This window comes from Hoplias malabaricus, chromosome 4, assembly GCF_029633855.1.
Source record: "Hoplias malabaricus isolate fHopMal1 chromosome 4, fHopMal1.hap1, whole genome shotgun sequence".
In the NCBI taxonomy this organism is placed as follows: Eukaryota; Metazoa; Chordata; class Actinopteri; order Characiformes; family Erythrinidae; genus Hoplias; species Hoplias malabaricus.
Window position 1 is genome coordinate 23,675,839 of NC_089803.1, and position 25,890 is coordinate 23,701,728.

Sequence of the window (25,890 nt, forward strand, 5' to 3'; positions counted from 1 at the left end):
GAGATCAGTCTGAACAGACCCTAAACTGACCCGTACACGCAAAAGGACAATGCTTCAGGCTCTGACCAGAATGATATGACTTGTTATATGTGATGTTTTATACAAAGCACTTTCGTTTTTAAAATAAAGGAAGGGGACTGGACTGGTGTTTTACTGCAGCGTTGTATCACAAAACCTCCCTTATCCATGAGCTTAAAAGAGAGCATTAAACGCTGTGAAGAATATTAAAACGTGAACGAACGTTTCACTCTAATCGCAAAGTTCCCAGGTCTCTTGCGAACATGAGGTCTCCAATGAGAAGGAGACAAGCGCTGGCAAAAATGATTTTCCATGATCCATATTTATGCAGCTTCATACCATCATGAACAATAGGAAACTAATATAGAACTACTAGAAAATAAGCTCTTTGTTTTATTAAAAAACTAATAAAAAGTTTTATTTTCACATAAATCAGAGGCAGGAACCTGGATTAAGATGATTTTCAAAACGAAAATGCATTGACCATTGTTTTCATGTCCTAAACACCCCAAATTAAAATGAAAAAGCTGTGGACCAGAGTCTAAATATATTTCTCAATGGCTGGCCTGGCAAAAACATCACAGGAATACCGATCGGGCTGTTCAGACAAAACCAAAGATGGGATATGGATCGGATCTCAACCAGATTCAATGTGATTTGTGCTGTTCACTACGTCCTGTTTGAGGTATGATGACTAGTTCCATATATGATATCCACTGTATGAGAATATTACCTCATAACCGATAGACTGCACATGCACAAGCAAATAAAGAAAACAACTGTTGAGCACAGAATCCATTCAAGGCCAAGGATGGCTAAACTAGCTCCAGTCATCATAATCTCTGCTCCTGCATTGTTACAGCATCCTCTTGAGGTGTGTGCAGCAAGAATTACTTCATTAATGCAAGAAGAGCATCAGAAAATTACACACACAGAGAACAGATAGTGATCTTGACAAAGTGTGAGCGCAGACATACACACATCTTACATGTGGTCAGAAATCTCAAATGATTCAAAGATGAACTGCAGTTCTCCCATGAAAAATGATGAAATACTTAAGTGAATCATTACATAGGCACAACATTTCCACACTTATTAAACAAACACACTCCAAGCCAGAGACTTTATAAAAACATTGGCATGGGAGGAAAGACCTGAAAGATCTCACTGATGTAAACGTACTGAAATCATAAATAAGCTGCACAAAAGTTTGAAATACTTGCTAATGTCAAAAACAGGACAAAATTCATAACGTTAGCGTCATTTTATAATCTCACTTTGAATCCAAATCTAATGATATTGTGAGGTGCCTCGAGACTACCAACCATAGAGTATGTTTAACAAAAATGATGTAACATACAGCTCACAGGATTCTGTCAGCTATATTTCCACACTTTTAATAATCTGAAAATAATCAAAAAAAAACAGTCAACAATGTCAGTTGTATGACAGAGAGTGTCAGGTCTTTACGGCTTTAGGTGATTATCGATTTGAAGAAGGATCAGAATGTAGAACAGATTAAAGAAACAGACTTTAGCATACGCACAGGAGGTTGTTCCTGCAAATACATAAACACACTAACAAGCATACACAGGAACAGAACAAACTGTGTTTCAAGCTGTATATGTGCAGAAAGGAGCCAGATGAGACAGTGTGACACGGTAGGTATAGGAACAGCCACGTGGCACAAAAGGCAGCCCACCACCATATTTCATTCAGCAAGTGTCTCATGAGAAGTCTCCCAGGAACAGAACGGAATAAGAAATTAGACAGCAACAGATGGCAGAGGGGTGACAGACAACAGCTAAACCCCTAGACACTACATTGTCTCTGTATATATGTGTGTGTGTGTGTGTGTGTGTGTGTGTGTGTGTGAATGCAGAATTAAAACCTGCTTGGGTATTTTTCTATATGGGCTTTGTACATGCGGGTGGTGGGAGAGTGTGAAGATGAGTGAGTTCATGTGTGTGTTAGTGATCTCTGCAGAGACATGAGGTGGAAAGGTGAGGCGTGATATAGAGGTTATAGCTGTTGCTTGTTGCTGTGGAAAAAGGAGGCTGCTGTGTACATTCCCGAAGGTGAATGAGTGAGTGAGTGAGTGATTGTGTGTGTGTGTGTTTTCTGATGTGTGGGAGTAGAGGTGATGGGTTGGGCAGAGCCGGCTGGCAGGTGCCACTGCGTGTGCCCCATAGAGTGGTGATAATCTCAGAGGAGAGTGGAAAACAGGCTGGCAGCAGGAGAGAGTGAGAGCATTAAAGAGTCATCTTCATAATGAGACAACACACAGACGCAGAGATAACTTTTTTTTACCCTCCATACCATGTGTTTATAGATATACACTCCCTCTATCTTGAAAGCTAATTGGGCTATGTGAGGTATAGACTTCAAAAGGCACCATCTTTTCTAACAGTCCACTGGCATCTTGCATTAAAAATGAAAAGTGGCAAGTGCGGGAAGATGTGAGCGGGAGAAGAAAACAAATGTTGACATTTCAAAAAGCACAGGAATTAGAGTCAAACTCAGACATCAGAGAAGCTGTTCAGTCCAAGGCTAAACACTTGCTAAAAACAAACCAAACAACTCTCATTAGCTTCAGTACATAGCTAACCCTCACTAAACTAAAAAAATATTAAAAAAAAGACTGCAAAAAAACAGATAAAATCATAAAAGTGACTAAGAATCCTCAACTCCAAACACCAACATTCTACCAAGTGATCATTTGGTTCACATACATACAGAGCCGGATGGCCCTATACGCTCACTATGCACACTACATATAGCCCTGCAAATTAACAAAGGCCCCCTGGTCTCTCACCCGCATCAAGGAATAGAGTGCATTATCAGAAGATGAAGCGAAATGATCCTTCAGGATATGAAAAGAGGGGGGAAAAAAAAGACTCCACGAGACTGAGCTGCGGAAACAGCAGTGAGGTAAACCTGTGACCAATCTTCTCGAGGTTGGATTGTTAATAAATATTAGTCTATGAACACAGCCGCGGGATTATCTTGCTCTGTAACATGGAGGTAAACAGGGTAAGGACACTCACTTCGCCTGTTTTAGTTAACGTTAGCTTGACTTGCTAAACTCGGTGGCTCAGATTATACTCGGCTACGTAGCTGCATTGCGGAGGTTTATAGTGTCGGATGAATTCGAGTTCGACTTCGATCACATTTACAAGAATAACGGTACCTCTACATTTGAGTTTAGCTTATTGCTAGGCTATTGTCATGAATAATGTTGGTTATTTAGCTAGATACTGTCATAAGAGTCGGTCATAACGGTGTTTTACCGCGGCGTTGTTCAGCTGTTGTCCACCAGTGACGTCACGGTTGCGTTCAAGAATTTTCGGAGCGAGCTCGGGTTTTCCCGTCAATTTAATAAAATTGTCAGTTTTAAAGCAAATTAAGCAGCTATTTTCATTTTAATCAATACTTATATATGTCAGCAACTACAATAATGTGAAATATTCATGGAGGTCCATTAAGTGGTGCTTAGCCTTTAAATGCTGTCACGATATTCACACAGTGTTATGCAGTTACAGGTGCCTGGACTAAACTACTGCATAATTTAAGGTAAAACAAGGCTGCAAGCTGGAGAATAAACAGTTATGTTTGCTTCTTTTCCTCCTATTCTCTCTTAAGTGCTGCAGCTGTTTATTTATATATATAGATAGATTTTTTTATAAATATTGTTTGTTTACACTTCATTTTGTTCTGTTTATGCCTGTTTATTTTTAAGCCAAAAAAGGAGGAAAAATACTAGTAGAGAGTCAGGTGCAACTGTAAATAAATGGTCATTTGTCACACAAAATTCAGGTAGGAGGGCCCCTCATCGAAAATTTGCTTAGGGCCCTAGGAAAGCCTGAACTGGCTCCGCATACATATGGAACACTGATAAAAAACCAAGAACAATACAGAAGAGAGACAGAGAGAGACAGGGAGAGAGAGAGAATGCACATGATGCATAACATACGCACATCAGCAACAAGTGCTGTGAGGTCTTAACCCGTGACCATTCCATCAGGACAGACAGAGAACCGGAGAAGAGACAGAGAAGACAGGTTGAGGACTGAGGGGGGAAAAAAGGGAGGTGATAGGTCACTATTGGCTTGCAGTGTTGTCCTTTTGCTTGGTTGGGTAGTGAGGGGTGACTGGAGGAAAGGGGAGAAAGGATGAAAAGCTGGAATGCAAGATCTGGTTGCAATAGCCTGACAAAAGAGCAGCAACCCACACACACACACACATTTTTATATGGACAGGGTTGGACTGCTGGAGAATCTGAAAAGGGCAGCATACATTTACAGACAGATATCAGAAAAGGTTATCCTGCATCAAATCAGACAGACCAATATGCACACATCTCAGACAACACAGCTGTCAACATTTCAAAGTCTCTCTTTTCATTAACAAATAAATAAATAAATATATACGTGTGTGTGTGTGTGTGTATCTACATTTGGCACACACAAATTGTTAAGTCTGAGGGGGGGGGGTGCATTTTCAACTGGTGGAGTGGAGGGCATTCTGGCAGAGAGAGAGAGAGAGAGAGAGAGAGAAATATAGATAGAGAGACAGATAGAAGACATAGATCGATCAAGAGAAAAGAAGTGGGTAGAAGAACATAATAATGTATGCATGGGAAGAAGAGCATGGCAAATCTGGCTATAGTCTGATACACAGTAGACTTGCCAGAGGACAAAAAACAAACACACACACACTCCTTGCCGATATTTAATTCAGCATTTAATTCAGTGCGAGAAGAGTTTTGCATATAAAGCCACGAGAACGGTGATGCCCATTCTCCAGAGCACACCACACACACACCTAAGGGAAAGGGACCAGTTCTCTGCCACCCACATCCTCCTCTCTGTCACTGAGACTTTCCACTACAGAGCAAAGAGATTTCTCTCTTCCTCCCCCTCCTCCTTTCATCCATCCATCCATTTTTTTTCCCACATCCATCCATTGCAGCAAAGCTATCCGCCTCCTGTGGAGAGTGCTCTTTCTGTCTTTCTGTCTCTGAGGACAGAGTAGCAAAGAGTGTCTCTCTCTCTCTCTCTCTCTCTCTTTCTCTCACACACACACACACAGACAGACACGCGCACACACAAAATGAGCGGGTGTGCTTACCTTTGTTGGCTGTGTAGGAAGATCAAAAACATGTGGAAATAGAGAAAAAGAAAGAGAAAAGAGAAGTAAATATCTTACTTTCCCTCCAGTATTTCAGAAACATAGGACTGTTCATACAGTACAAAAAATATAGCATGTTATGAGGGAAACACACACACGGGAAGGTACTCACTCTTGGTTTGGGAAGAGAAGGTGAGAGAAAGTTTGGAGAAGAGTTCATTGCTCTCAAAACGGTCCTCCTTTGCCTTGACCCAGAAACTGTTCTCCGAGAGTTCCTCAGGTCCAATCTATAGCAACACAACACAAGGAAATCAGCCGTTTAGCCATACAGAATAATACAGAATCAAAATGTATTATTTAAACAAGCAATGCTCAGTAAAATACGTACTTGTTTCATCCTCTGCATATTATTTATTTCATTATTCCGTGTTATACCTCTTGGATCAGTCAGAATATCAATACAAAAATATTTTGCCAAATAGCAGTGCATTGTTTTAATGAGTGTGACCATTCTGTGCTCAGGCTAGTATAAACACATGTTGTACATTTTAGTGAGCGAAACGTGAGCTGTCTGAAATCCTCTCTGACTGAAGAAATAACAACTATCCTGCCAGTTGCAACGATTGCCAATTAGAGGTTTAATGGATTATCATGAGTGAATGCTTTATCACAAGCAACATTCTACATTGGCTCAAATGAGCTTCACTTTCAGAAAGACACAGCACCTCCGAGTTAATCTCTCTTGCCAGCTGAGTGAATAGTGGGACCTGCTAAAGAGCTCTGAGGAGTCAGCCAGTGCACTGCAAAAGAAAGTTCTACTTCAGCAGTGGAAAAAAAATATAATAATAAATAAAGAAAGAAATAAACTGAGCCTCACGCTAACAATCTCCATCCTACAGAAATGAATAACCAAACAGCACAAGCGGGAGAGGAGTGTAGAACAAGGATTAAAGCATAGGAAAAAGATAATGAAGAGAGGAAGCAAGAAAAAAAAGGGAGTTGGTGGATGAAAGCGGGTTGAAACTCATTAAAACGGATCCTGATTTTCCAAACAAAGGACCAAAATGGGACAAAAGGTCCAATGCGCTCAGGGAGCAAACACTAGATATACCCACTCTCTAATTTTCTCTCTCTCTCTCTCTCCATTACTTTCTCTATTACTCATTCCTTCTATCTGGATTTCCTTTCTCCCACCTCTTCTCCTCCTTCCCCACATCTGATCCTATCAATCACCGCCACATACCTTTCTACTTTGCCCATTATATACGGTCTCTTTCAAGCCTGTGCTCAACAGGCAGTAGACTGAGCAAAATCAGACTCAGTCCAACAGCAGAGGAATTCACAGCCAATTAACGGTTGTTAAATATTTAAAATCTCAATCAGGATGTTTTGGAAAGCCATTGATCTTTTGTGTTTCCTATTTATTCCCCTCAGAGTGTTTGTGTATCTGCTAGAATGTCATTTTTAAGATTCTCACAGCAGACTACCAAGAACATTTTTCTGTTTAATTGTTGTCAAACCAAAGATATTGACTGGGCTCACAAAGGTCATTTTAGGTTCAGCCTGTTTCCTTTGCCTTATGTTTTCCGTACAGCCACTTGCCGTTTCAATTCTCAAGGCCATCTGGTGCTTTTGCCTTACAAAGAAAAATGATAAGAAAGTGCTACTGAGGATAGGAAAGACGGGACAGGATGGAGAAATGACAAAAAAATGTATTTATGTGAAAAAGACAAAGAGACAGAAAAACGTTCAGAGAGAAAAAAAGCAGGAAAACAGACAGATAACTGAAGAGTGAAAAAAAAAACAGACAGACAGAAAGAAAAGGGATTGTGGAGAGGAAGTAGGGACTCCTCTGATACTTGCTTCTCATTACCCTCACTGCCACTGGCTGAGTGTGAGCTTGAGTGTGAGCTTGGGTGTGTGTATGTGTGTGTGTCTGTGTCATAGGGTGTATATGATAGCAGGAAGCAGAGGATGAGAAAGCAAAGAAAAAAAATGTTAATTTAAATTACAAAAGAATGCTGTCCTTTCTAGCAGCAATTTAATTATCTTTCACAGCCACAGTTAAAAGAAACAGGCTTATTAAAAAGCAATTTCACTGACATCCTCGTCAAAGAGATCTCACCATGAGGAAAGAGAGCGAGAGAGCGCGGGAGAGAAAGCGAGAGAGAGACTCATGAACTTGAATGCAACCATTAAAGAGTAGCTTTAGGCTAAAAGGGGAGACACAACCGTTTTGATGTTTTAACTCTTGCAGAAGGGCGAGAAAGTGTGGGGGAGCAAGAGAGAAAAGAGTGGGGGGACGGGGCGACCAAGGAGCAATAGCCACACGACACATATATACACATGTAATATGTTAGTAGACGCTCTGGTTTGGTTGCAATTACAGAGGCGCCCCTAGGTGTAGCTGGCCCTAGCTTTGTGATTTATCTTCAGAATTTCCTCTGATATGCATATGCATCGATTTCGTTTACAATTTATGTTCTAGATTATTCATAGAAATGAGAATGGTCAGGTTAAAATCCTTTAACCCTTCACTGAAAATCCAGTGCTGGCAGGATTTCAGTAGCATGTAACATGATAATACAGTGTTCAAAACTGGGTTCATTTGGGACAGAGGTGTTACAAATATCAAAACAGAACCTGAAATAACGTGAATGCCGTCATTACTCGCCTTGCTCCAGTTGGCTCTCTTCAGTGGCACTTCTGGTTTGTAATCTTTCTTGGGCTCTAGGCCAAATGGCAGTTGTGGAACTGGGGGGGCCCAGACCAACGTGCCACCCGGAGGTGGTGGGGGCATGCCAGGCATCGGAGGTGGAGGAGGCATACCTGGAGCTCCAGGAGGTGGGGGAGGAGGAGGCGGTATCCCAGGACCACCAGGAAGTGGGGGAGGGGGTGGTGGCATCATACCTCCCTGTCCAGGCAGAGGTGGAGGTGGAGGGGGCATAGGCATGCCTGGAAGTGGAGGTGGAGGGGGTGGTGGGGGCATCCCTGCTTGTCCAGGTAGCGGCGGAGGTGGAGGGGGTAGGGGCATCCCTGCTTGTCCAGGTAGCGGCGGAGGTGGAGGGGGTAGGGGCATCCCTGCTTGTCCAGGTAGCGGCGGAGGTGGAGGGGGTAGGGGCATCCCTGCTTGTCCAGGTAATGGCGGGGCTGGGGGTGGAGGAGGAACCATGCCTGTTTGGACAGTCATTTCTGGAGGAGCTGGATGGTTGGGATCAGAGCCAGGAGGATGTCGTGAAGGCATGGGCACGGGTACAGTGATGATTTTAGTCTTGGCCTTAGCCTTGGCTTCCTCAAGGTCCTTAGATAGTTTCTCAATCTAGTATAGAAACAAAGAGTTTAGTTGGAATAATAATCACATATATATAGGCAGATAGTTCTTAATGCATGACAAAATAATAATAAAAAAAAAATTAAATAAAAATCATATCTAAATTAAAGAAGGTTTAGATGCAAACACAGTTCAAGGGCAAAAAATAGAGGAGAGACAAATGTAGATTACACAGGAGGCGGGGAGGAAAAAAAACACTGCAACGTTGTCAAACTAAGTTTTCTCAAAGAAGCAGAGTTTACCAAAGCCCCTGGGACGAATAATGAGGTTATGCCCGGACAGAGAGAAGGAGAGAGCGGGAGGGAGAGTAAGTAGATCTAAAAAGGTCACGGCTGGAATTGGAAAGAGATGAGTGGGGTCTAAATCCATGTCTAATTAGAAGCATCATTTATTTATCCAGAACTCAACACAGCTCATTAAAAATGACCAGCCTGCTAATACCACATCAGGGAAAGAGTTAGAGCAAGAGAAAGCCAGAGAGAGGGGGCAAGAGAGCGGAGAAGAAGAGCAGAAGAGAAGAGTGAGGCTTTTCTTGCCCAGCTTAGCTGGCGCATGTGCCAGTGTTTGAAGTATGACAGGGAGAAGATTCCATTGATGCTGCAAAACCTGGATGTAGTTCAGAAGGCCAGGATGAACAGAGAAAGAGAGCGATAGAGAGAAGTGTGTGTGAGCAGTGCTTTGTGAGTGTGTATGATGTGATGACAAGCCTCTCTGACAGCTGTTTATCTGTTCCACATTAAAAGCAGGTTGAGGTGACAGGCTGTGTTTAGCTCAGCAAGTTTCTCTCTCCCTCTGCTTCGCTTTTTCACAGACGTCTATCTTCTTGCCATCCTACACTTTCCCTTCCATCCATCCCTATTTAGTCCAAACGTGTCTCCACCTCCACCTTTCTCCTCTCATCCCTCCTTAGAACTTCTCTACTTTTGCTGACTCCTGCTTTTCTCCTACTGCCATCAACTGTAATTATTTCTCCAACACAGCCCCACACACACCGAGTGAATGCAGTGTGCTCTGTGCTGATGCGTGTGGGTTCACTGACAATGTCACAGCAATACAACTCATCTCCCTCCCACATTCTTTTACTGCTTCTCTCTATCCTACCATCCTTATAGCTACTGTTTCAGCAATTGTCACTGATAACCCCATCACAAAACACTTCACATCTGACATGAGCACAAGCGTTCAGTCGCCTGATCCTAGAAACGGACAGTTTAAACTGTTTTCTAGTGATTGGGCAGAGCCACTTTTACTTTGTCACATCAGTTATTTTTTCCCTCTTCTTCTCTGTCTGAGAGATTCACATGGTGACGCACGGATTGGGTCATCGTCTGAGAGATTATTCCTCGGTTTCAGAAGTTTGCCTGTTTTTCTATCTCGCTGTCTGACAGTTTGCGAGTTAAGCTTTTGACAGAAGGTGAGTTTCACAACTTGACAGCTTCTGTTTACTGGTTGGCTGATCAAGTTGATCACATTTCAGAATGTACATGCGAGCCTGTGCATTCTCTAGAAGCAAAGTGAGAAATGGGAAAAGCAGAAGCACAAGAGTAAACTTCAGAACTAAACTGAATAGGAAGAATGAAGGACAAGCAAAAGCGGGAGGGGAGGGGGGGGCTTATGAAACATGTTTGATAACATGATCACCACATCTGCCAATACTCTTATTTGCAAAGCTGGAATGAACAACAGGACTTTAGACTGTAGACGTGTTCCTTGAAATTTTGATACTCAAAATAAATTGGGATTTAAGAATAGTCACCTCCCCTGACATGTTTATTTTCAAATATAACAAAATCAAAGGGTCAAAGGTCAATATAAATAAAGAGAAAGAAAATCCCAGAATATGGTTGCTGATGTTGTGAACTGATACTACATTGCTACTGCTGCTATTAAATAACACATCAAAACAAATGTTCACATGCTGTATGTTTGAGCTGCCATTTGCTTGGAGGTTTAAATGCATTGATTCACTCTAGTTGAAAGTGGTATAATATCATAAACCGTATATTATTAATTGATTAGTTTTTTTATGGATACCAATACTGAAACAAACTCAGCTCAGGTTGATCTAAACTATAATAAGCCATAAAATGAGTCTCCAGCTAGGAGCTACAGCTAACACGATATAACAATGTGATCCTCTTGTTACAAGATTTGATTGGATTCATATTCTTTTTCCCCTCTTCAACATCCATTACTACAAATACCAGCAACACTCAACAGTGCCAATTATACTGATATGCAATTAAACTATACTAATTGTATGCATATTGTGAATAATAAATCAGTGAGGCTTTGAACGAGAGAGCAGTGAATAGGATGTGATTTAGTACCTTTTCTTTGAGCTCGTTGATTTCACCAGAAAGTATCTGGTTCTCTTTATCTTTCTCTGTTTTTTCATTCCCAAGGACCTCTTTTTCAGCACTGAGATCTTGGACTTTCTGTTCATAATCCCCCTCCAACTTCTTGAACTGCACCTGAAGCTCGTGCCGTGTCGTCAACTCTGTATCCAGCTAGATATACACACACAAATACACATCAGTCTGAGCAGCCTTTGATATGTCAGCGTATACGTAGGACTCTATTGCTTATGACAGTAGGCATTCAGCAGCCAGACAGCCCTTCCTCCATATCACAGTGTGCAGGCTGGGACACACCAGGCTTGACAAACCATGTTGAAGAATGTTGAAAATACATTGAAAGCAGTCACAATGAACATGAGGTGTCCGTGTTTGAGTGTTTATTGAAATTCATGCCGTCCTCTATATGGGTGAGTGACTACATGACACATTTGACAAGCTGTGTAGCATGTTCTCACTGCATCTGTCTGCCATAATAGCCATGAAATAAGAAAGTGTCTGAGAAATAACTACTGAGCAGAGACACCAATGGAAAAGGCAGAGAAACTCCTGAGTCTATTTTTCCCAACAGTGTGGTCACTGCACGTATACTTAATGTTACACTGAGTGAAATAGACGACATGTAAAAGAGAAATCATAGCTTTCATTGACAGTAAACATACACTTGGTATATTTACTCAATTATCAAGTCCAAGGACAACTGTAAGGCCTTTTCAGATATGGAGAATGGTAGTCAGATATGCATGCAGCTAGCTGTCTTTTTAGAAATAATAATAAAATAAAAATCACGGACAAGAATGTTTGTTGATAAAACTGTTGCATGGATGTTCAGTTTCTCCAGATAACCTTATGAGAGAAAGGCATTGAATTGTGGCCACAATTCATTTTTCTCTTCACAATTTATTGCTGACATTGGTAGGAATTTGCTCTGTGTGTGTGTGACCCATGTATCTTTCATCATCTCCACTGTGTATAAAGCTAGTATCTATGAAAAAAAGTGCCCAGTGTGGCAGCCTCAGCTCAGAGTCAATGCGTATAAAAGAATGGACTAATCTCCTAATATGTATTGTATGCCTTTTGTCTAATTGTTATAGTGCGTATGAGGATAATTATTTTTGTCAGCATAGTAACGATACAGACGGTGGCAGACATCATCTTCAACTATAATTAGGGCAAATATTAATCCAAGCAATAAAGTGAAAATTGATCGTGCTGTCACTTTGTCACACTTTTTCCGAGACTATTACTTCAGAGCCCAAACATGTCATGATTCAAAATTCATCTGCAGCGCAGAGCACAAAGACCCAACAAACACCAGGGGTCTGACTCTGGCACATGTTTTACAGTCACTGGTTTTAGATCACAAGCACAGAAACACAGACAGAAATGTTTGGCTGGTATGCAATCCCCTTGCTACAGCTACATCTAACGTGATGCAGACTCTAGAGTGTTCTCTGCCAATTCATTCTGGTTCATTGGGCTTCAGCATCCTTTTTCTGCAGGTAACTGCAAACATTTGAATTGCAAACACTGTTGTTTGTGTTTGTTCAGTTGGTTGTGTGCACTAGCCTAGGAATAGAACAATTTTAAAAGACAATTACTGTGATTTTATTTAAACAGTGATTATTTTCTATAAATGCAACCCTAGATCTCCTGGCCTGTTTTTTTTTCCCCTTACCCTTCAGCACAGTTCTGAATCGTCTGAATAATCAGACAATTCTACAAGCAGTGTTTTAACAGGTTAAATTTACCCACTTAAAGCTTGTAACAATCAAAAATAGCAGAGGGATGAAAAGTGCACCCTTAAAATTTCAACTCCAACGCAAAAGCTGTGCTCTGGGTTATAAACCACATAAATGACTGTGAGCAATCTGGAAGAAAACAGCAACTTCACAGGAGAAGGGAAAAACCTTTTAACTTTAAATGGAAGTCAGTGTATTGACTATGCATTTCTATTGGTTCATTCATTACAACATTTTCACACGATGTGAACAGCAGCTGCTGTGTTCAAATACAAGTTAATTTTTGGAAATTTAATTGGACACTGGCAATATGTGGAAAGCCTCTGAAGTCCCTGTAAGGGCAGGTACAGGCTCTTTACAATGATTATATTATTACTGACTTATCTTACAATACATGGACATTTCCTCAGCAATGTGTGCTGACCTCAGTACTGTATATTAAGTTTATTAGTATGTTTGTCTCAATACGTATAAACATCACAAATATTTCAGCCTGTTACTCTTTTCTGTTCTCTGGCTTTATCTGGTCTGTTCTTGGCCTGTGATTTTGATTTGTATAAAAACAGTGTTTTCAAATATTTACTTAATATTTCAAGTGTATGCTGACAGTCCATTGCTCCATTATTAATTAAGGTTATCATTATATCAGCGGCATAAATTTGTCTTAAAATGAGAAAAATATATTTATTGCAATTATTTCTGGAACAATACATGGCTCTTATAAAATGGCTATTGTGAGAGGCCTAGGCAGGTATAGCATTAGTTTACATTGTTGGGTCATTGGGCTCTGGTATGATGAAGCAGAAAAGATGGAGGCTGTACAGAGAAACCAAAATGAGATGCAGTCCGGCTCTCTGCAGTTTCTTTTTGTATTCACCTCATGTTATTTGACAAATTCTTTCTCTGTCCCCGTCTCAATTCCTCTCAGTCTCTCTGACACACACAGGCAGAGGGACGGAAAGACATTGATAATTTCTGGTGACATTGACAGGAATCTGTTTGCAAGCCAGACATGTAATTATGTGGCATCAGTGGAAACTGAAGGGTCACACACACACACACACACACACACATCCTACATGTGTGCTGGTAATGAGAGTCTGTCTCTCTCTCTCTCTCTCTCTCTCTCTCTCCTCTTCTCCTTTGCCACACAGCTATTACTCTAAATTAGACAGGGAGGAATGAGGAAGAGACGGAGAGGAAGAGTAAACACTTGTCTGACAGGCTCCTGATAGGGGTCATCCTACATACGCTCTTGTATGCGCACGCACACAAATTGGAAAGGGGGCATCTCCTTATGCCCCAATTTCGGGCAGTGACAGGGAAATTGCAGTATGCGAGAGTGTACAAACACACCAAACACACACATACACACACACACGGGGGGATAATTGCAGAGTGTGTGAGAGGGAGTCTTGCTGGGAGGGATTAAGAGAGAGCCTGTCAGGAGAGAGGAAGAGGAAATCTCCTGTCTGCTCCCATCTCCCCTCACAAATTACACATCTGCCAGCTGACAGAGTCAGTGTGCATGTGTATGTGTGTTTGTGTGTGCGTGTATATATATCACTGGGGGGTGTCTGAGAGTGCACATTGAAGAAGTTAGGTTATATGTAAAATAATCACGGCAGTTGAGAAGTGATTGGTGGTCGTGTGACCTTGTGAATGAATAACTTCCCTGTACTTTGGCAAGGTGAGAATGAGCCGAGGCTGGTTTGCCTTGGCGAATATGTCTGGACTTGCAACGTTCTGAATGCTCTGATTTCTGCTCATGTCTGTCAACGCAGTAAGTGGATGATGTGACGAGAATGTGCATGCTAAGGGGCCAATTTCAAACTCAATTTTTCAAAGAAAACTACGTGGAAATTATGATTTTTCCTATCCCTCTCCATAAATTAATATCCACATTGTGGTTTTTGTAATACTTAAAGGGTTTGTGTAAATGTTATTAAGGTCATAACTAATTTGCCTAAAGCAGAACCTTCTTTTTGGTGCAGTTTGTCACCAGGATTTCATGGTGACAACTGCATATCCAGTCATCTCATGTACAGCTCAGCAAAATAGCACAAAGCTTAGTTGTGATTTCAGACGTGTGCATTGTGAGTTATGCTTAAATATGAACCTCTTGTCTTCATCATGATATTTTATGATGATTTGGTATATATCTGTACATTTTTGCAGAAGTGCAAATAAGCCTTCAGCAAGAGAGTCTGGGTATGTTTTGTGTGTGTGTGTGTGTGTGTGTTTACCTTTTTCTCCAGCTCTATGGCCTTGGCCTCACTGATCTCTACTTTCGTCTTATCCACCATGTTATCTAGAGAGAGAGAGAGAGAGAGAGAAAGAGTGAGTGTATGTGTGTTAAGAGAGAGACAGAGACACACAGAGAGAGGTATGTGTCACGTTTTTTCTGGCTGTGGGGATAAAGTGCCCTTCACTGTGATGAGTCTGTGTGTCTCCTCTGATTCGTGCTCCGATTACTGAGCAACCTAATTAAAATCCCATTCCCTCTCTCTCTCTCTCTTTCCGTGTATCTCTCTCCTACACACACACAGCCTTTGCGAAAATAAATAAATAAATTAAATATCCAAAGAAATGACATAGATTTATTTATTTTTTTAATGGGGGAGGGGCAGCCTAAACCCCATAATGATCTATATTGCCTTGTTCAGTTCACACATTAAAGCACATGTTCATTCTCTAATAGATCTTGTTCGTTACTAAACCTCTTGAAGAAGGAGAGATCAAAAACAGCCCAAGGAAGTGCTAGACCTTTGGTTTGACCTGTGAGGAGTGGGTTTTGAATAAAGAGCAGAATCATTTTTGAGGTGAAGGGCCAATAAAAGCAGCTTCTTTAGAATTATAATAATAAGGCCGCGCAGGTAGCAAAGAGACCCTGAGGCAGAAAGAACGCATAAGAATCCGCCTGTATCTGCTCCCACACTCAAAGGCACACGAGAAAAAAAAACACACCAGAATAGATACAGAAAGACAGATAAACTAAAAAAGGAAAACAAAAGGATTTAATAGAGCAAGCTAGAAAGAACGAAGAACCAAAAAAATAACAAAAAAAGAAGCAGTGGGATGAATTGTAATGAGGATAGAAACTGAGGACAAGGCCATGAAAAAGAGAGGGGGGTAGAACAGTGCGAGTGAGGGAACTGTACTTACTTTTCATAGCCACAGTAAATGGGACAAGAACCCAATAAGAGAAAAGAAAGTGTGGGGAGAAAAACCTGGGAGCGGAATTCAGAAGTGTTTTGGAGTTCAAAGGAAATTCTTTAAATAACACGGGCAGAGCAGAATTAGGCTGTTCTTCTCTGATTACGAGAAGCCAGAAAAAGGAAAAGCAGATTTCTCAAAGTGTTTAAAAAAATCCCTGCGGCACACTACCCAGGAGAACACCACACACTCACACACACACTTCCAGCTATACCTTTGTACAGTCTACAATTGGCTATTTACTGGCATGTCATTTAAAATAGCTTTAAATATCAGCTAAACTCAACAGACAAACAGGTCTTCTCAAAACAGCAAAATGAGTGGCCACTACTGAATGGGGTCAAAACCCTTATGGTGCACACAGCCCCCAACAAACATCTTAACTAAAAAGGATCATATATTAGATTCACTCATTTCATTCATTCTATTTGCCTACATTCAGAATAGAGGCAATAAATGTCTGAATGCTCTTAATGTAGCTGTGGGCTCTTTGCTGCCACACTGTGGAATTAGCTGTAATTACACTGCCCGAACAGGAATTTAATATGCGTAACTTGATATGAACACGTTTTAGAGGTGCATTGTTAAAGCTTTATAAGCACACACAGCTCATATTTGAAATATATTCCAAATAAATGGGGATATACCTAAAATACATCCAAATCTTAACCCCGAAACCTAATGACAATTACCCAGCTTATTTTGTCAACCACTAAAGTACCTGTGGAACATCTTTGCAGAACAGTCTTTGTAGAACCTTCAAAAATAAAGATGACCATGCCATTTATTACTAGTTTATTTTGATATTTGTGTTTGTGTATACTGTGTGCATTACCTATCAGTCCTTCAATGTCCAATTGCAGGCTTCTGCATTTGAAGTCTGGATCACAGCCATTCCTGTGTAACACTATCTGAGCTATGCACTCATCTATCAACTTATAGTACTGTGGCCTAGAAGAGAACAAAAGAGGAAGAAAGGGAGATGAATAAGGACAATAACTTTAATATAACTCATGTCCAACCTTCATGGAAGCAGTCAGACTGCAGCATTGAGAGATTGGATAGTGTTTCCTAAAAGATGCCTATTTTAGAGCCAAGGAATAAAGAGTGAAATTAATCAATGTAGGCACGCAACGCATTTCAGCACCATGACCTTGAGCTTGCTATGAGGATCTGAGCACATGTAAACCAAGCATCAACCACTCAGAGATGGCGAGATATTAGAGCTAGCATGCAGTTGGATGTTTATTAGAGCTACAAGAGGGGCTCTAGTGTAGCTCCAGTCTCTAACTGACACACGTGTGTGTGTGTGTATGTGTGCTGCTCTTCTTTCTCAGCCTTTGAAAGAACTTATATATTTTCGAGAGAGTATATGTGTGTGTGTGTGTGTGTGTGTCCTGATGGTCAGATATTTGATGGGCTTGCAGACACACTCCATTTGCGAGGAGTCTGGCATCGTGACCTGGTGTGAAAGTAACTCAATACTTTCTTCATTTTCCACCAAGCTGTTTCTCTCTCTCTCTCTCTCTCTTTTCTTTTATTTGGCCTTCCTCTCTTTCTACTCCCCCCCCCACTCCATCACTTGCTGTTGTCCTCCCACCCTTCCTCTTCAGCCTCTAATTTTTCGGTGGAGCGAGAGAGACATCTAGTGACCGTTTTAAATACAGGTTTATTCTTGTCTGAGATGAGCTATGAGTTAAATTAATTTTAAAAATTATATGTATCATACACTCATACCTACAGCATCTATTTATATTTAATTAATTTCATAAGCTCTGCAGCAGAGGTGTGCTAAACGTCCATGCTTAAGCTTGCCTGAGGTGCTCTTAAACCACCGGTAATCCATGTACGGTTGATGAATGCAAAGATATTGGCCATGTACAAACAATTATCAGCTTCCAAAATGGTGTCAGCAGGTCTTCTGTAATGAAACCTGTATTTACCTCGACAGGCAAATGCTGCTGATTACAGCAAAGCTAGAAGACTCTAAATTTAGAAGACCCCCCTTTCTCTCGACCGCAAGCTTTCTTCACTTCCTCTGCCCTTCTCTTCTTTCCTCCTGTATGCCCCCATCTTTTCTTTCACTCTGCTCCAGCGCTTCTATAATTTCCAGCCCCTCTATATTAGTGCTTTCATTTATACATGTATCCTATCTGTATTTCTGAGCAACCAAGTGCAAATTGGAGTAAGAAACTAAGTTTATCAAGAGTTATAGAAGAATAGGGTATATAGGGAGGGAAAGAAAATGATGCATGAGAAACTGGGGAGACTGACAGGGAAAAGGGAGAATGGATGTGGGGGAGAGAGATGGATAAAAAGAAGAACCAGGGTAGGCGAGTGAGACAAAGAAAAGTGGTGTGAGAGCAAGGCCATAGGGAGAAAGAACCGAGTGTGAAATGATGTGCTACACAGAGAATTAATTGTGGAGAAAGGATGGCAATAAGAGGTGTCACAAATGAAGCCACTCATCAAATGTATGTACGAGTGTTGGCGCATTCAGAACGAGAATGAGTGTGAGAAGAGAGTGAAGAATTGTTTGCGATGTTTAACCCTTTCCTCACTCATTTGTTTCCAGCCTTCAAACACACACACAGCGCCCACTGGACAGACAGAGGCACTCCAATTTCCTGCCTGTCAGATCACATCGAGCAGACAAGAAACAAGCAACAAGTCTGACATCTTAAAACCATTCACAGTCTCGCCCTCTCTCTTTCTCACTTCTTTTTCTTCTCCACAAATCGTCTAGCTCTGGCTTTCATTGTACTGCTTCTTATGAAATCAGTCTCTAGAGATAAAGGAGGAAGGTGTGTGTGTGCGCACACGTGTGAGACGGTGTGAATGCAGTTGCAGATCTTTAAACACAATTCTATTTCAACCTGTAATGCACACAGGGATTAAAATGAGAATGAACAACAGAACTGACATTGCTCCAAGAGGCCAGACACATTTTTGTGTTTATGAAAATGTGTCCTCAAGTGCAAGTGTGTCTGAATTAATCTAAAACATTCTATTCTATATAAAGCATTCTCCTGTCTGTGTTAATTAAAATGGGAGTGTGTTACATTTAGTAAAAGGCTGCTGATGGTAATCAATCTAACCTCCTGCTGCTCATCAATCAAAGCTTTTTCCTTTTCCTCTCCTACCTCCATATATTGGTTCCCGGTTGGTGCTCATGTCGTTTCTTTCCCTCCCTCCCTCTCGCTCTCTATACCAGTCCACAATCAGCAGTAATAGAGATGATCACTCCTCTGCTGAACTCCCCCACTTATCCAAAGTCTAGCATTGTATTAAGTAAAATCCATGATTAAAATTGCACCTCTTTTTACATCCATCATTTCTCTCTCCTTCCTTCCTTCCTTTTTTATTCATTGCAGGACTAGACATCATTGACAACATTCAAACCGGGGGCGTGGTGCTTGAACAATCTATTTAATAAGGATGGAAGTTGGAAAATGAATTTTTTTGAGGGGGGGACATGAGCTTTTGAATTGTAACACTGCAACTGCTCACAAGGCACCAAACACAAAGCATGTGACTACTTTTCTGAAGGGATTTGGAGGGAGAATGAGACTGTTTAATACACTGATCGACTCACCCTGTCTCCATAATACTCTCCAGTCCAGGCTAAAGTCAACTGATCAAGAATTATGATGGGTGGGTTGCTGAGCATGTACTGCCTGTGTCACTCACTAGCAACAAACTTAATGTATCACCCTTCGAATGAGATCTGTCTGAGAATTTCCTGTTGTAGCAGCTCATTATACACCGAGTAGCCTAAACTACACTACATTGTTTCATAAAATTTTAAAATGTTCTTTAAAAAAAAAAAACTCTGAATCACCCATGAAAGGACTCCAAGGTTGGATCACAGAAGCAAATCAAAACAGAACTAAAACACAACACGCCTTTAGAAGCTTAACGCACTGCAAAACTGGTACTGCTTTTAATTGCCACCATTTCATAGACGTAACACATTCCTAAAAATATCACTGAAAGGCTTAATCAAAGCGCCTCTTGATATATCACTATGCCACTGTTCAGTATTTATTTATTTTTTGGTTGTAACACCACCTGGTATGTACATATGGTATAGTTAAAAGGGATCATACCTAATCATGTAGTCACTCCGCACCAGCAACATGTGCTGCATGATTGAGAGGAGGAAACCTTCAGCTTTAGAATCCTTCACTGTGTTCATAAGGATCTGGAACACCTCTGATATATCAGTAAGAAGCAAGTCATTAAGGAAAACAGCAAGAAATAAAAATGACACAACATTAATATCTAATAAGATTAAATGCCTGTATAAAGATGAAGATGCCTGTTGTATTCTAATATAACAAATGTGCATTATTTGTTTAAATAGGGTTTTTTTATACATCCTATATAGCTCGAAATCTATCTGTAAATAAAATAAGGTGTCAAATTAGGCAACGTACATACATTTAGCAGCAAAAAATAAAAATCCCCAAAAAACGTCTCCATCCTCCACATCACAAATGTTTAGGACACCATGGAGACACCTGGTGGTCAAGTCAGAATTACATGTAGCTCAAAAATAACTTATAAAATAACTACGTTTCTCAAAATACTCTTAACGTCTTGACTGCAGCCAGTAAATTTAAAAATCTGATGACATAAAGAAGGGATCTGTCGTCTGGTGCATGCTTTTGGTGCATGATAGGATTATTGTAATGCTATTGTAATGTAATGTAATGCCAAAACCCTTCGCCCTCTTCAGTACATTCACAACTCTGTTGCCAGATCTGCTCATATCACCCCTGTACCCCATCAGCTTCACTGTTTACCTGTTTCTGAACACATCTGCTACAAAATCCTTCTGCTGACCTCTAAGGCCTTGCATGGATTAGCTCCATCCTATCTTTCTACTCTCTTACAGCCTTAGGCTCCTCCATGTTCACTTAGCTCCTCTGATTCTGCTCTTCTGGCTGTTTAAGCTGTCCACTATGGGTGGAAGGTCTTTCAGTTTTGCTGTCCCTACTAGCGCTGGCACAATACCAAAATTATGATTTTTGATACAGTATCTGCCTAAATATCGCCATACCGACCGATACCTAAAACATTAGGAAAAGTAATGTACTTTCTCTACAAGCTAATGAAGGTCAGGAAAATTGCTGGTACCCGCTGTTTAAGTGTGACGCCACACGTGATGTTTCACCATTTCTGGTCCCATATCATACATTCAGACGTGTTTACTGTCTTAATCAATTATGTGATCTCAGTTCAGAAAAAAGGACTCCAAGATCACAGGAAGGCAAGTGATGCCGAGGTGGCCATTTTTGTATTAGAGTATTATATAATTTAACATCAAATGATCATTTTATGTATGTGAGATTTGTGTGTGTGTGTGTGTGTGTGTGTAAAAGGTAAATTGTCATAGTTATGTAGCCAGAACAGCTTATTCTTTGTAATGTCGTCAGCTAACTATCTATTATATTCTACACCTAGTAGTTAGACAGATATCTTGATATGCTGTTTTAGCCGCAAATATTATAGATGTAATTGAAAAACAAACTGCAATTTGAAAACAGTATGCTTTCTTACCACCAGTGAATCAGATATAAAGTAGATGTGCGATGAAAACACTGATTCTATACGTCTCTGCTGCGCTCTCTCTGTGTTTCACATGTAAACTGGGGGAGTGGCTTTGGAAGGAGGGCTGAAAGAATGGGGAGGGACTTTTTAGTAGGATTAATTTCCAACCCCACACACACTGATTGCTTTCTACAAAAATCACCTAACGTAGCTTTAAGATTGTTGTCCTGAGTTTTAGCTAATGACATTTGAGCTGAAGTCCCTATCAATCCACTGGAGTGAGGGAAAATGAATTAATATGCACAGAAGGATATTCCATCTCAAGGCGCACATCATAAAGTCGTGAACGAAGATCCTCAGAGTCCTCCTCAGCCTGCTCATCAAATACCTGCAGCTGAACTCGCAGCTCCTCATTTTCAATCAGCCTCACTTCCTGCTCAGATAACACAGAGAGCACAAACAAACAAGAGCGGTTGGAGGCATTGCCAGCAATGACAAAAGCACAGTGTAATTCTATTTCTTGCTCATATTTGTTTCACTGAAATTATAATAAAAATGCAGATTCTTAACTTTCAAATGATAGTACACTACGATTTAAAAAATTAAAAATCACTCATTAATTATTTTTGCATTTTACATACAATTATATGTCAGTAATTCTAAACATCTGAAAAGTAGCGCCCATTTGTGTTTGCAAACAACAACCTGAAATTTTATTCCAGTGTTAATTTAATGAGGATTCCTGACATTCCCCTATGGTTTCATCAGTTCATTATAATAAATAAAATGGAAAATTACACTAACAACTTCTCAAGGGTCACTTGATTTTTATTAAACACAGTCTCATGGTATATATTAACTGTTGTGATCATCTGGACTCACAGCGAGCAGTTCTCTTAGTCCCAGTCTCATGAGCTCAGAGCGTATATGAATCCTGAAATCCAGCTCCTCTGCTCTGCTAATCAGAGCATTGATCAACTGCATACAGCCTCCCTACAAACACAAACACACAGGGTAATCTGTCAACAGAATAAACTACTTCAAACTAAATTAACAGAACTAAAAAGGTGTGAATTGTACCTTGAGTGCAATGTTAGATTTGCGCATGCCAGACAGTAAAGGCTGAAACCTCTCAATGTCTCGTTCCTCAGCCAGTTCTGTTATAGACTCGAGCACACGCTCATGACTGCAACATGATGACACCACATCAACATCAACCAACACAGCTAATAAACATTTGCTCAACTAAAGGTCATGCGCAATGGGAGACATGAGGAATATATCGGGAAGACAGCTTTCTCTGATTCTCTTACACACATTCACTACTTACAACAGACACAAAAACATTGACATCCGTTGCTGTCCAATGACAAACATATAAATTTAAAACTGCAACTTTACAAGAGAGGAAAAAAACCTTCTTAACTTTCAATGGAGGTTAATGTAAAGATATTTTATTCCAAGTTATTTTGGATCATTTGTATTGGTCCATTCATTATGATACTTTCACAATGCGAAGGACAGCTGCTGTGTTCAAATAATGTGGCGATACATGTTTTTTACTGGACAGCAACAATATATTTTAATGGCTTATAATATTTTTAATTACACCTTAATACACACACACACACACACACAAAGGGAGAAACTAACAACTAAACACAAACACTCACAGGTTATCAGGTTGCTCAATGATGCAGATGGCTGACAGCAGTTTGACTGCATCCACCATCATATGAGGAATGCTGGGATTGATGGCTTTTACCAGGAGTGCAATACCATCAGCTGATGACAGCATGGCTTTGAGACCGTACTGAAACACACAGAAGGAAACAAATAAACACAAAATTCAATTCAATTCACCTTTCAAACATCTAAAAAATCCTGAGAAATCTTTGAAAATGCTGAAATTAAACTCCTTGTCATGTTTTAGTCATTCTTTAAAACGCAAACTATTTTAAGAAGCCAAAAATTCAGATTAACACGTTGATAGAGAATGAGAATTTTTTGCAACTGTGTTTATTTCACACTACTAAAAATAAGACAATGACAGATGTTTCAAAACTCAAACCTGTAGAGCTAAAAAAGGCTGCTAAATTTTATTGCCATGTATCTGCTTGGGGAAGAGAGAGGGGGGGGGGGGGGGGGGGCACTATTAGCAAAACCTACCCTGCCAGCTGCACTGAATTCTGATTAGGGATTTAGGGAGAATTAGTGTAAAATCCAGAAAAAAAAGAAGTTTTAAACAAATCCGTGTAATAAGCGCCTAAGCTGTAGGCTGAGGTTTGGCAGAATGAGAGAGGATGTATTCCCACAGCTGAACGGAGTATGTACAGGACGTGAGGTATTCTCGCTCACCTTGTTGTTCATGAAGGCTTTGAGGCAGCGGATGATCTCATGTTGGCACTTTACCCCAATGCTAGTGCTGCAAGAGAAGAGTAGGGCAAGTGTCAGTGAAGGTACTCAGTACTGAGGAGACGTATAATACAAACCATTATTAACAGTAACTGCATAAACTTGCAAATCTCTCACTGATTTCTTATACCTTTCTAACACCATGTGCTTCAGTTCATTTAAGTTCATTTATTTTAAAAATACATACATGATTTGACCTGGAAATTTGAAAGATAATACTTCCCATTTGTAAATGATCCATAGATTGACATATTGATTTGTATATATTATTTGCCACAATGTTCTGAATTAGTTAATAATATTTTTAAACCAGAGTTCAAAATTAATTAATAAACTATTCAATAGTTTATTATTATAAACACACAGACTGACGTTGCTCTTTTTACTCTGCTGCAGGTATGATTTGGATGTTGGCTCATTTGCAGCGCTGCAGTGACACTGGCGTGCTGGTAATGTGTGTGTGTGTTGTGCTGTTTCACTGCTGGACTGAGAAAAATCCAACAGCCAATAATACCCAGCCAACAGTGTTCTATATCCACTGATGAAGGACTAGAGAATGACAAACACAAACTGTGCAGCAACAGAACTACTGTCTGACTTCTCAAAGCAGACCAACAACTTGGGTATGTCTAAACAGAGTGTTTAAAACTCCAGCAGCACTGCCGTGTCCAATCAACTACTTCCTGTGCAACACACGAACATAGCACCATCTCATCTGTGTTACTGAAGCACTGAGAATGATACACCAACCAAATTGCACCAGCTTTGTGGTGGTACTGGTCATTGAAGACCAGGGTGAAAGGGGGCAAACATATGAAGAATAACAGATGGAGATATATATATATATATATATATATATATATATATATATAAAATAAACATTGCGATATTAGAAATGGTTTTTTATTGTGTAATTATGCCCATTTAAATGTTTAGACTTTGCCAAAACCTGTGTAAACAAAAAACTGAGTAGGTTTGATTACTAACACAATTAACAGTGACTGATTGTGGCAGAGTGTGTTACAGTAAAGAAGTAAACGACTATTTTGTGGGAGGGTGTCTTACGGATATTCCTCTTTCTCCTCCTGGAGCTTTTTCAGGAAGCTGAGCAGCAAAACCAAACCTTCATCTCCAAATGTCTGCACCCAGCTGTGTCACAACACAAACAAAGTTTTACCATTTACATAGATAACGTAAGCATATATGTGCAGAGTCCGAGATTGTGTTTGTGTGTTAGTGCTACCTAACAGGGTTGTTGTTAAGAGAGACACGTAGTGACTCAAGGCAGGTCAGCAGCTGTGTATCCCTGGGTTCAGTCCTCAATTCCTGAATGTACATCACTGCAGACCTGGAGCTTTCTTTCTGGTTTTGACCCTGTATACACACACACACACACACACACACACACACACACACACACACACACACACACAAAATCAGATCATTAGGTTATTCCCAATACATTAGTGAATTCAGAACACGTGTCTGCTCGTCATTAGTATATATCACCCAGGCTATATTCACCCCCGACTTCAGGCCATTGATACGTTAACAATAGAGGAAAACTAAGACAGTGGCGAAGATTCTAAAACATGAATGCACATGTGACCATCGTAAGAAAACATAATAGTTTCCAAAAGGATGATGTTGAATATAGAGTACAATCGTGTGCACAATATGCAGTACAATGATGTACATGATGAATTTATTTTACCAAAAGAAAGTAACACTGGATATTTAATTTCCAAAAGTTCTCCCATAATATAAATAAATAAAGAAATGGATTTGAACGATCATGCATGAATGACTGACACCTGCTGTGATATACTATTTAGCTAGAGACATGGTCCCATGCACATCTTTCCGTATACTGCATACTGTTTATGTTCTGCTTCTTTTTTATTTATGTACAAAAACTGGTTTTATGTAGGTACTGCCCACCACATTATTTTAATGTTGGAAACAATTCAGCTTAGTGTCACGTATCACAACAGAATGTATGCTGTGTGTGTAATTGTCTTATGTTTATTGCATTTAAAAGTACTAACTAGTCATCAGTTAAGCCCCACCCATTTACCTTTATGTAGAGATATTTCAAAAATTGCATTATATACAGCATTACTGT

The 25,890-nt window shown here is 40.2% G+C and overlaps 1 protein-coding gene across 1 annotated transcript in view; it reads right to left on the reverse strand.

Moving 5' to 3' along the window:
• Positions 1 to 4,019: 4,019 nt before the first annotated feature.
• Positions 4,020 to 25,890, reverse strand: part of LOC136694994 (protein diaphanous homolog 1) — a 47,476-nt gene continuing 25,605 nt past the window's right edge. Inside the window, exons 6-20 of the mRNA XM_066668806.1 lie at positions 25,009 to 25,139; positions 24,831 to 24,914; positions 23,709 to 23,775; positions 23,024 to 23,163; positions 22,431 to 22,536; positions 22,233 to 22,343; positions 21,665 to 21,783; positions 19,904 to 20,020; positions 16,630 to 16,745; positions 14,825 to 14,889; positions 10,810 to 10,989; positions 7,823 to 8,467; positions 5,321 to 5,435; positions 5,149 to 5,157; positions 4,020 to 4,087 (exon numbers count right to left, since the gene is read on the reverse strand). Of these exons, the coding sequence (XP_066524903.1) occupies positions 4,020 to 4,087; positions 5,149 to 5,157; positions 5,321 to 5,435; positions 7,823 to 8,467; positions 10,810 to 10,989; positions 14,825 to 14,889; positions 16,630 to 16,745; positions 19,904 to 20,020; positions 21,665 to 21,783; positions 22,233 to 22,343; positions 22,431 to 22,536; positions 23,024 to 23,163; positions 23,709 to 23,775; positions 24,831 to 24,914; positions 25,009 to 25,139 (2,073 nt within the window). The remainder of the gene's footprint in view (positions 4,088 to 5,148; positions 5,158 to 5,320; positions 5,436 to 7,822; positions 8,468 to 10,809; positions 10,990 to 14,824; positions 14,890 to 16,629; positions 16,746 to 19,903; positions 20,021 to 21,664; positions 21,784 to 22,232; positions 22,344 to 22,430; positions 22,537 to 23,023; positions 23,164 to 23,708; positions 23,776 to 24,830; positions 24,915 to 25,008; positions 25,140 to 25,890) is intronic.